At 44.6% G+C, this 12,632-nt stretch overlaps 1 protein-coding gene across 2 annotated transcripts in view; it reads left to right on the forward strand.

Annotated features, from left to right (window-relative positions):
* EIF3A (eukaryotic translation initiation factor 3 subunit A) overlaps window positions 1–12,632 on the forward strand; it is a 735,236-nt gene that overhangs the window by 229,949 nt on the left and 492,655 nt on the right. For both annotated transcript variants that reach the window (XM_085602967.1, XM_085602977.1), the window contains exon 12: window positions 11,675–12,022. In XM_085602967.1, the coding sequence (XP_085459093.1) occupies window positions 11,675–12,022 (348 nt within the window). The remainder of the gene's footprint in view (window positions 1–11,674; window positions 12,023–12,632) is intronic.

A 12,632-nucleotide genomic window follows, 5' to 3' on the forward strand; every position in this document is an offset into this window, starting at 1 on the left:
GGCTACTGAGGAGGTAGTTACATATCCTATCATGGTGAGAAGGGCAGCCGAGGTCCTGGATCATCAGCTCCCTCTGGTAGAAGAAGTTCCTACCTGCAGATTACTTACCGACTCACCCATTCTGCCTGCACTGCGGACAGGTTTTTAGGGTCCGGGATGATATCTTTCAGGGCCCTAGTTGGTCTAAAGACACCACTTCAATGCACTTAATGACTTTGTGCTCCTGGCGTGGAAAGTCGTGTAAAAGTAACTTACGTCAGCACTCTGAGGTGGTCCCTAATCAGGTGACTAGGACCTCACTAACAGCGTGGATGCCGCCGATTATGTCACGCGGAGCCGACTGACTCTACCTACTGGCGTTCAAGGGTATTGCTTGAGTAAAAGTCTTAAAATTCTAAGTTAAGGAATCTGCGGCTAGATTTAGTCTCAACCAGATAAGGTATTACCGAAGAGAAGTAACTTGCCCTTTGTAAATAATCATACTTTTTAATCTGGAAGAAACTGAAGATGGGTGAAATCACTTGATATCATTTTTTCATGTGTACTCTAACACCTTTTCATAATTTTGTTTGAAAAAAGAGAAAAAAAAGTTTTGCGTACTATAGTGACTTGCGTGCAAGAGAAATGACAGGAGGTAAATTAGCATTGTACCTGCTTCGTTAACTACTGTTGCGTTTCCACTTTACATAAATCGGTGGGTGTGCCAGTAACAAAAGGCCGTCAAGCTCTGGAAAAATATACTATCTTAAATAGTTGTTGGAGGCCTATGAGCTGCAGATCACACACTTAAGATAGTAGATCGCCATCTGGTGTTGGGCTCGGATGCTTGCAGGTTGTTGTCTTCGGAAGAAGTCTTTGGTCACGAGATAGGTGACTCCTCCCTTGGACTACAGTGCGCATGGGCATCCACTCCATCCTCATTGTTTTTTTCCGCCATTGGGTTCGGATGTAACTTTTACAACTCTGGTTGAAAATCTCAAATACAAGCTTTTCGAAGCAAAAAAACTTCTACAACTACATCAAATTCATCGGCTCGATTCCGGACGTCGACGCGGGCTGCTGGGCCTATCCACACCATGAGGCCTACGGCTCATGGAAAGGACGCCGTTTAAAAAATGCCACCAGTGTGGAGCAAAATTTCGGCACAGTGACCATCACAAAGTCTGCAACCTGTGCCTATCACCGTAACACGACGAAGCCAACTGTCTAGCCTGCGCAGCATTTCGATCCAAAAAGACCATTCGGGATCGAAGAGCTCGACGCCATATCATGGCACATAGATCAGCCCCGGAACCAGTAAACCTCTTCGATGAGGATCCCGATGTCCCGGAAGAGGATACAGAGGAACTTCAAATCATCTCAGAAGCAGACGACTCGGACGACCCCATTACTCCGGGGCAACGCGCGAGTACCACTGCCCCTGCCCCAACCCCTCCAAAACCAAAGGCATTGGTCAAGACTTCGCCAGCTGGCCTCAGTCGAGATCGAAAACATCCTTCAGAAGCCCCGCCTCCGGGCTTGGCTCCGAAGAAACATAAGCCTTCCGGTGGCTCGGGCCCGAGTAAACCGCATGTCATTGTACCTTCGGCACCGAAGACCAAAGACCTCTCGGCACCGAAAACATCGAGGCCCATAGATAAATCGGCACCGAAAGTTCCCAAGCCGAAAGACTCCACTTCGGCACCGAAACCTTCATCGGCACCGAAACCACCGGCTAAGGACTATAATACACCTCCTAAAGCCAAAGACTCTACCGATCAACCAAAACCTCGATCGGAACTGAAAAAATCTGTTCCTGAAGAACAAGAACTTTTCCATCCAGATCCAACACAAAAAAGTATCTATATTAATCCAAAGACTGGACATGTCACTGCAGTGCCATGTAAGAAACGGAAACTGGACACAACACCTGCCCCAGTTCCTATAAAAAGGAGGACTCTGCAACATCACCTATTCCTCCTTCCTCTCCCATACGACCTTCTACCCCACCCCCTCTGCCTACACCACCCTTACCTCTACCATCTCCATCACATACACCACCTCCACAGGATGATGATGATCCGTTCATGGATCCAGATACCGCATTATTGGATGATTGGGCATACCCTCTACCAGATATACCTGACCCTACACCATATCCTTCCAAACCATCACCTCCAGATGACCACCTGGGGTTTGGACAACTAGTAAACAGAGCAGCACTTTACCATGGCGTCACCATCCACTCTAATGCACCCGAGGAAGACTTCCTCTTAGACACTTTTGAACAGTCTCAGAAGTCGGTACAAATTTTACCTATGCTTAAAGGGGTGATAAAACACGCCACAGAAGTATTTAAAGACCCCGTCCGTGCCAGGGTGCTTAACCCAAGAATTGAGAAACTATAGACCTGCCCCAGAAGATCCTTGTTACATCAAAGGACAGCTCCCTCTGGATTGTTTGGTCGTTTCCAACGCAAGGAAACGCGCCAACTCCCAAACGACGGGAGATACACCACCCCCTGACAAAGAATCCAATCTATTAGAAGCCTCGGGCAAACGAGTAGTAGCACAAGCTGCTAATCATTGGCGTTTTGCCAACACCCAAGCCCTATTAGCACGCTACGATAGGGCTCACTACGATCAGTTGGAGAATCTGCTACAACACCTGCCAGACCAATACAAGACCCAGGCAAATGACCGTATACAAGAGGGAAAACGTATCTCAAATGCATCAATTAAATGTGCACTTGACGCCGCAGACACCGCCTCTCGAGCACTAAACACAAGTGTACTCATTAGACGCCATGCCTGGCTACGCATTTCAGGTTTTAAGCCAGAAGTACAAAGTACCATACTTAGCCAACCTTTTAACCAAGAACAGCTGGTTGGGCCAGCAGTTGACACTGCACTTGAAAAAATGAAAAAAGACACCGAGACTGCTAAGTCCATGGGAGCATTGCAGTCTCCACAAGCACGCGGCTCCTTTCGACGCTCCTTCTACAGAGGAGCCTCCAAGAATATGGGAGCAGACACCTCCTCTACGTTCAAAACCTCTACACAAACATCCCCTAGTAGAGGATAATTTAGAGGAGGATATAGAGGAAACAACAACAAGGGACGAGGTCGAGGCCATACCAACACTCGTACCTCCCCCGCCACAAAACAGTGACTTTCCTCCACTCCCCCCAGATCATTCCACTCCAGTCGGGGGAAGACTCAAAACAGTTCCTACCTGTCTGGAACTCCATCACAACAGACAAGTGGGTAAGACAAATTATCCAGTATGGTTATTGCCTGGAACTCACCACTACCTCTCCACACATACCACCCAAGCAGCGTTCCATGTCACCAGACCATCTTACGCTCCTCAAACAAGAAGTTCTCTCATTGCTTCAAAAACATGCAATAGAACCAGTTCCCTTACAACATCAGGGTACAGGGGTATACTCACTGTACTTCCTAATCCCCAAAAAGGAAGAGATTCTAAGACCAATACTCGACCTCAGACTCCTAAATCTGTACATAGTCAGATCATTTCCATATGATCACTCTTCAACAAGTGCTCCCACTACTACAACAAGGCGATTTCCTTGCCACACTAGATCTCAAGGACGCTTATTTCCACATTCCCATACATCCTGCTCACAATAAAGTACCTAAGGTTTGTGGTGAACGGACAACACTATCAGTTTACAGTCCTTCCATTCAGGGTAACAACTGCGCCCAGAGTATTCACCAAATGTCTAGCAGTAGTAGCAGCGCATCTCAGAAGGCCACAAATTCATGTCTTCCTGTATCTAGACGACTGGCTAATAAAAGCCAACTCATTCAACAAATGCGTTCTACACACCCACCAAACTATTCAAATCTTACATAACTTGGGATTCACAATAAACTACCCCAAATCTCATCTCCACCCCTCCCACATACATCAATATCTGGGAGCCACCATAAATACCTCCAAAGCCCTAGCATATCCCAGCCCAGCCAGGATAGCCAATATACAAGCTCTCATTGTAAAATTTCAAACCCAACACTCTTCCAGCAAGAGTGTTCATGCAACTGATAGGCATGATGGCGTCATGCATCTTCATTGTGCCTTATGTAAGACTTCAAATGCATCCCTTGCAAGAGTGTCTAGCACGTCAGTTGAATCAGGCTCACGGACAACTAACAGATCTGGTGTTGGTGGACAGCCGCTCACATCGCTCTCTAAAATGGTGGAACACAAACCTGTCCAAAGGGCGGCCGTTCCTCGAGCCTCTCCCACAAATAGTGCTAACAACGGACGCATCACTCACGGGATGGGGAGCCCATCTCCTAGGACACACCACTCAGGGCAAATGGACCACTCAACAGAAAGTGCTCCTTCTCCAGTATTGGGGTGTCTTTCATAGATTCACATGCTTGAATATTCCCCGTCGTTGGAGTGGGAGTCCCACGGTAAATAATATAGCAATATATACAGCCATAATATGTATGTATATATGTATGTATATATGTATGTATGTATGTATATATGTATATATGTGTGTGTGTGTGTGTGTATATATATATATATATATATATATATACGTAATCATATAAAAACAGAGATATAAGTAAGTGATAACATCAAGAATGTCCCTATATGAAATCTCCATAGAGATACATGGAAAGAGAAAAAAGACATTCGCAGTCTCTCTGTCATTATGTTAGTCCAAACTACGGCCAATCAGGCGCCAGCTCCTCTCTAGAACCTTCTCCTCAGAGCTCCTCACCTCAGATTTTCTACCGCACGTCGTGTGAAAGGGAGTCTCCCAGAGCTCTGCTCAGTTTTTTCTCTTCAGGATGACTTCAAGTAAGAAGTCTTTGTTTAGACGTTGTTCTTTTGTGGAAAGCTACGTTATTCTCAGAAGATCCACACAATAAGTGTATTTACTGTATTTACCCTAACCATGAAGTGGGTGAATGTAAATTCTGTAGAATTTTCTACAAAAACTCTGAAAGACAGGGAAGGCCGTCTCTTGTTGTGGCTCCAGAGACTTAAGGATAAAGATGAAGTAATTTTCTGAGGTAGAAAACTTTACTTCTGGCCGTTCCCTCACAGCCTCAAAACGCAGTAGTGTACAGGAGTTACCTGCTCCTTTCCTTAAAAGGAAGAAAATGTCTCTGACTATGACATCTGCCACTTCTTCTTCATTGAATACTGCTGTGTCGCCCACGAGACATAGTTCTCAGGCTAGTGAGGTTTTCAACTTTCCAGTTTAAAAAAAACAAAAAAAAAAACTGTCTTCCGACGGTGGCTCAGAGCCCGTCGACTGCAGTCTCATCGGTGAAAAAAAAAAAAAAAAAGTTTAAAAAAGACGACTTCTGCACAGAGGTCATTAAAAATCCAAATCTCTTCCACATATACAGCGACTACTTCGTCCTTTGCTGCTGTTCCTTTATTACCATTACCACCGAGTACTTGACAAGATATGTCAGGTGAGGTTATATCGGTGGAGGATTCCCGCCTTCCTTCACCATTGTTTTACCACTGACTCAAGATTCAGAAGAAGGTTTAGCTGAATCGGTTGGGACGGCACACAGTCCCTTAGATTTAGTAATAAGATGCCAGGAAGATAATAGTGATGATGAGGAACAATTTTATCAGGAAGAAATTCCTAGGGAAGACAAACTGCGATGCTACCATTGTCACTGATAACTAATCTGCAACTCATGTTGGACGACTATAATCGGCGTTTTTTTTTCCTTTATCACCACAAGTGTCTGTGGTTCCGCTTATTCCAGTGGTGCCAACAACTATATCGGAACCGGTACCGGCTCCAATACTTTCTGTGATAATACCTACAGTACCGCTGAGACATTCTTCAACTCGGACAGTACCTCCTCATGATCCTGAAGAAGAAGAAGAAATTCCTCAGGACAGGGAGGATGGTGAGATTCTCTGATGGTGGCGATGCTGATGATGCTGATGATGGTATGGCGGAGTGGGATAACTATCATGCCCAAACACCATCTCCCTCTCCGGTGCTACCTGGTGACTCACCACCTGTTGATATGCAAGTTCCACCAGTTAAGGGATAGGACAGCACAAAGGTTCAAATTAACGAAGGATTATTTCCTGTACGATTTCAAAGATCAGCCTGTTAAACACATACAATCCCTATAATCTAATTTATTTGGGAGGAAGGCAAAAAGATTATGAAGGCCTAAAATAGTCTTCCGGCACGGGTGCCTAGATTGGAGAAAAAGTACAAATCACCATTAGGAGCACCAGCGTGCCTCACTGGTCAAGTGAAGCCAGATTCTGTAGTCAAACAGGCAGCGCAACGCCGGGCTAGAAACCCTGCATCTACGATCACCTGATCGTGGTGGATGTCGTTTGGATGCCATAGGGTGAAAATTCTCTTCGATGGCTTCCACCATGTTGAGAGCGGCTAATGCTTTAGCCATCCTGGGTCGTTAGGACCGTCAAGTATGGGCGGATATGTCCACACTAGTTGAGCAACTGCCGGAACCGTCAAAGACCATGGCATATGACGAAGAGGCTTTACTCGGAGATCATGTGGATGAAGCTCTCCAATCGATAAAGAAAGATACAGACACTGCTCGCTCTCTGGGCACATTGCAATTTCGAAAACAGCCCTTTCAGGGGGCACGCGGACGCGGCACCTCCTCTAATTTTCGAAGAGCAAACAATCAATATCGACCTTATAACCAGGGTTCAAACAGATATTCCTCTAACCAACAGCAAACTTCTCGACAGCAGTCTTCCAAGACTTACAGAGGAAAATCCTCTTACAAGGGTTCCACTCCTAAGAGACATGACTTCTATCAGTCTCAGAAAATTGGAGGTCGAATCTATCGGTACTATTTTCAATGGTCCTCCATACAAGGAACCGTTGGGTTTTGGAAATTATAGAAAGAGGTCACACTTTGGAGTTCATCGAATTCCCTCCACCCACACCACCTACCGGACTACCACCGGCTCATATCAAAGAACTGTTACAACAAGTTCAACTTCTATAACACAAGGGAGCCATAGGAGTAGTACCAAGATCTCAAAAGAGGGAAAGGATTTATTCCCGATTCTTCCTTATCACCAAAAGGAAGGGGGAATGGAAGGCCATTCTAGATCTGAGGGCTCTCAGCAGGTATCTAAAGAAACAATTTTTTCATAGGCGAACGCTTGTAGAGATCTTGCGATTATTTTCACAAGGAGATTTCATGGAAACAATCGACCTCCAAGATGCATATTTGCATATCTCCATACTACGACAACATCGAAAATTTCTTCGTTTTCGAGTGGGTCGAGAGGATTTTCCAGTTCAAAGTATTACCATTCGGACTACGCTCGGCCCCTCGAGTGTTTACAAGGGTGCTAGCCCCTGTGGTAGCGTCCTACGTTTCCAGGGTGTTCAGATCTTTCTATATCTGGACGACTATCTCCTAAAATCACAATCGAAAGTTCAACTTCTACAACACACACATCTTTGCCAGGAGGTGTTTTCGCGCCTTAGGGCTCTCCATAAATACCACAAAGTCCCATCTACAGCCTTCTCATCGCACAGATTTTCTGGGAGCAACTTTAGACACAGTGTCAGCAAGGGCACTTCTCTCCCAAGACCGTCTTCAAAAAATTCTCCGACTGGTAACCCTTATCAGATCAAAAAGATCCGTTTCTGTAAGAATATTGAAGTCCTTTGTGAAAATGGCGTCATCATGCATTGCATTGATCCCTCATTACAGATTAGACACGCCCCATCCAAGGAGAACTGGATGTCCAATAAATCCACCTTTTTCCTACAGTTCAAACCAGATTCTGTAGTATTGCGTACAAATCCAACTTTCTTGCCGAAGGTGCCTTCAGACTTTCATATTAATGAACCAGTGATTTTATGAACTTTCTTTGCTAATCCGCAAACTCCTGCGGAGCAGAGATTACATTCCCTGGATGTGAAACGATGTTTAACATTCTACATCAGCAGAACGGCTGCTTTACGAAAGACTGATCAACTATTCATAGCTTTTGGACGCTTTCACAAGGGTCGTCCAGTGACGAAACTAACTATTGCACGTTGAGTTTCAGCTGCCATCGTCTTCTGCCATCAAAAGGCAAACAAGCCATTGCAGTCACCAGTGAGGGCTCACTCCACCAGAGCAATGTCTTCCTCAACTGCTTTATTTGCTGGAGTGCCTTTGCATCAGATCTGCAGAGCAGCTACGTGGTCGAGCAGACACACGTTTACAAGACACTATTGCTTGACAACTTTAAACGAGGAGTATGCTGCAGTTGGGCAGGCAGTGCTTCGCAATCTTTTTAAATAAGATGAGCCTCTTCCTTCCCTCCTCCATATTGTTTCCATTTATAATTGACATAATGATGCATTTATACTGTTAGTTATTCAGTACTGTCATATGCATAAGAAGATTGATTGTCATTACAATTTCGAAGCTGTGTGATCATGGAAATAATGATGATTGTTATTGCTAGCTATTCTATATTCAAGCATGTGAATCTATGAAAGACACCCCAATACTGGAGAAGAACAATTGTTACTTACCTGTAAACAGGTGGTTCTCCAGTATTGGTGTCTTTCATAGATTCACATGCGACCCTCCCTCCTCCCTTCAGAGGCTCTCTTCTCCTCATACACTCTAAAAGTCACTTTGGTGCTACGAAAATCTGAGGTGAGGAGCTCTGAGAAGGTTCTAGAGAGGAGCTGGCGCCTGATTGGCCGTAGTTTGGACTAACATAATGACAGAGATAGACTGCGAATGTCTTTTTTCTCTTTCCATGTATCTCTATGGAGATTTCATATAGGGACATTCTTGATGTTATCACTTACTTGTATCTCTGTTTTTCTATGCTTACTTATGTATATGTATATATATATATTATGGCTGTATATATTGCTATATTATTTACCGTGGGACTCCCACTCCGACGACGGGGAATATTCAAGCATGTGAATCTATGAAAGACACCAATACTGGAGAACCACCTGTTTACAGGTAAGTAACAATTGTTCATATCAATTACCTAGAACTACTGGCAGTATTCCTAGCACTAAAATCATTCCAAATACATCTCCAGAACAAAACTGTCCTCATCCGGACGGACAACATGACAGCCATGTATTATATACAAAAACAAGGAGGCACACATTCTCTCCAGCTGTCACAGAACATTTGGAGATGAGCCATTCCCCAGAACATATACCTGCTTGTAGAACTCCTTCCAGGGGTTCACAATCAGATTGCCGACCTGTTAAGTCGACACTCAACAGTTCCACGAATGGGAATTACATCCTTAAGTCCTACTCTACTTTTTCCAAAAATGGGGCCAACCAGACATAGATCTGTTCGCCACACACAAACGCAAAATGCCCAAGCTTCGGCGCCAGGTTTCCCCACCCACAGCCCATGGGCAATGCGATATGGATGAACTGGTCAGGCAGATTTGCGTACGCTTTTCCGCCTCTCCCACTCATTCCATTTGTGGTACGCAAGCTCAGGCAACAGTCTCTCAAACTGATCCTAGTAGCCCCCACAGGGGCACGCCAGCCCTGGTTCACAACACTGCTGGAACTCTCTCTAGTTCCACACCAAAAACTGCATCTCTCCCCGTCCTTACTAACCCAGAACCATGGAGAAATAAGACCCCCAGATCCAGGTCAACTGAATCTAGCGATCTGGCTCCTGAAGTCCTAGAGTTCGGTTTCCTCAACCTACCACCAGACTGTATGAATATTATAAAAGAGGCCAGACGACCTACCACTAGAGCCTGCTACGCTGCAAAATGGAAAAGATGGAACAATGATATATGCCCACTGGATGCATCCATACAGAACATCATTTGCTACTTACTACACTTGCAAAGATGTAATTTAGCGTGCTCATCCATACGTCTCCACCTAGCAGCATTAGCAGCCTACTTGCAAAATCGACAACACTTGTCACTAAGTACCTGCGATCAAAGCCTTCATGGAAGGCCTTAAAAGGATTATTCCTCCCAGATTACCACCCTCTCCAGTGTGGAATCTAAACATTGTTCTTACAAGGCTCATGGGACCCCCTTTTGAACCTCTGCATAAATGCGAACTACAGTTCCTCACATGGAAAGTGGCTTTCCTTATCGCTATCACATCCCTTAGACGGGTAAGTGAGATCCAGGCTTTAACCATACAATAACCATTCCTATAATTACACCGCAACAAAGTGGTTCTTAGAACAAGTTCGAAATTCCTGCCAAAAGTCATATCTCCGTTCCATCTTAACGAATCAGTAGAGCTACCGGTGTTCTTCCCAAATCCGGACTCGGTAGCTGAAAGAGCTCTTCATACCTTAGACGGTAAAAGAGCCCTACTTTACTACATTGACAGAACCAAAGCATTCCGCAAAACCAAACAATTGTTAGTTGCCTTCTCTCCACCACATAAAGGCAACCCCATTTCCAAATCCGGGATAGCCAGGTGGATAGTTAAATGTATCCAAATATGATACCACAAGGCTAAACGCACACTAACCGTTCCCCCTAGAACGCATTCCACACGCAAAATAGGGGCTTTCATGGCATTCTTAGGAATCATTCCCGTAGAAGATATTTGTAAGGCAGCCACATGGTCTACAATACACACCTTAACTAAACATTACTGTGTTGACGTGCAAGCAAAACAACAAGCTTCTGTAGGTCAGGCAATCCTTAAAACTTTATTCCAAACTTCTGCAATTGATACAGGTGACCACCGCTAGGGGAGACACTGCTATATAGTCTATCCTAAGTGTGTGATCTGCAGCTCATATGCCTCGAACTGAATATGCTACTTACCAGTACGCATCTGTTCTTGGCGTGTAGAGCTGCAGAACCACACACGCCCACCCACCTCCCCGGGACCTGTATCTGTTCCAGCATAGTCTTACTTAGACATTACACATGGACATCTCTCTCTTTTTACAAACTCCATCATTTCCAATCATGGCGAAAAACAATCTGAGGATTGAGTGGATGCCCATGCGCACTGTAGTCCAAGGGAGGAGTCACCTATCTCGTGACCAAAGACTTCTTCCGAAGACAACAACAACCTGCAATCATCCGAGCCCAACACCAGATGGCGATCTACTATCCTAAGTGTGTGGCTCTGCAGCTCTACATGCCAAGAACAGATGCATACTGGTAAGTAGCATATTCCTTTCTGCAGTTGGTGGTAGCTTATTGTATATTGATATTAAGTTTCACCGTTTAGACCAATGTGGTTAAAAACAAAAGTTTACTTTTTTCTGACCATCTTTGTTTCTAGATCAGAACAAGGGTAGAGTAGTCTTAGAGGCGATTTATCCACTAAAACTGTGCCTACATTTATCTCTTTCTAAGAAGGGAAAGTGATTGTGCGGACCCAGGTTATTGAACCTGCTACTTTATTCAGCCATATTTCAAGGACCTTTTAAAGCTTGTGCGTGATCTGTTTATCAGTGTTCAATTTTTATTCTCCTCCAAAACGTAGCACTTTGAAGTGCATGAAAAATGGAATTGGCCTGTCATTTATTCAATTGGTCATTTGTCTATTTAACAAATCTAGCTAGAGAAAAGTATAGTGAGGAGGTGGAGCACTGGTTCCAAGCTTGCTAAGAGTGTTCTCTGCTTTATATGCTTCTGAATGTGGTTGACTTGAAACTAATTATTTTTTAATAATGTCTTCTACCTTCAGCAAGAGAAGGAGGAGCAGCGCCAACTGGCAGTCACTTCTTACTTGAAAAGCTCACGAAAGGAACACCAACGCATCCTTGCTCGTCGACAAACCATCGAGGAACGCAAGGAGCGCTTGGAGAACTTGAACATCCAGCGTGAGAAGGAGGAGCTTGAGCTGCGTGAAGCTGAGCAATTAAAGGTGCGAAAGGCCGAGGAGGAGCGACTCCGCCAGGAGGCCAAGGAGCGGGAGAAGGAACGCATCCTGCAGGAACATGAGCAGATCAAGAAGAAAACCGTGCGTGAGCGGTTGGAGCAGATTAAAAAGACTGAACTGGGAGCCAAAGCCTTCAAGGACATAGATATTGAGGTGCGTTGGTTTTGGACAAGCTCCTTTTATGATTAGCACATCGTTTACACACAATATAATAGTGAGTGTGATTTTAAATGTCTTGAGCTTGGTTTAAAATGTGTAAGAAAAATGACTCCATAGATTATGAAGCATGTTGATTAGTGAGCGCAAAAATTAGAAAATAGTTGGTCCGAGGTTTCCCTAGTCCATGCCAAAAAACGGAATTCTCCAAGGACAGGATCACCACGCTCATATAGATTGGATAGTGGGCTAAACTTCTGAGTTTTGCTGAGAACCACTGAGGTTTTAGGTTAGTTGTGCATGAATGCTCCATCTCCTACAAGCTACAGTAGCCTTCAGACCTATGTAGGTCTAGATTGACTGCAAAGCTGTTGCAAGACCTTACATAGTCAACAAAGACATTTAAGCAGCAGCACTACTGAAAGAGGGGCTTTGGCTCTGCTCATGTCGTGTTTCACTTGAGTATAACATATTTTTTAATAGACACTTTCTTGGTGTAGGAAAGTGCCCATTTTTGTCATGGTCAGCCCCACTTTATGCGTCTGGTACTGACATTTTTGGACTGATGTGCACTGGGTCCATGCTAACCAAGTACAAATGGTCTAAT

This window comes from Triturus cristatus, chromosome 1_2 (assembly GCF_964204655.1).
Source record: "Triturus cristatus chromosome 1_2, aTriCri1.1, whole genome shotgun sequence".
Taxonomy (NCBI): domain Eukaryota; kingdom Metazoa; phylum Chordata; class Amphibia; order Caudata; family Salamandridae; genus Triturus; species Triturus cristatus.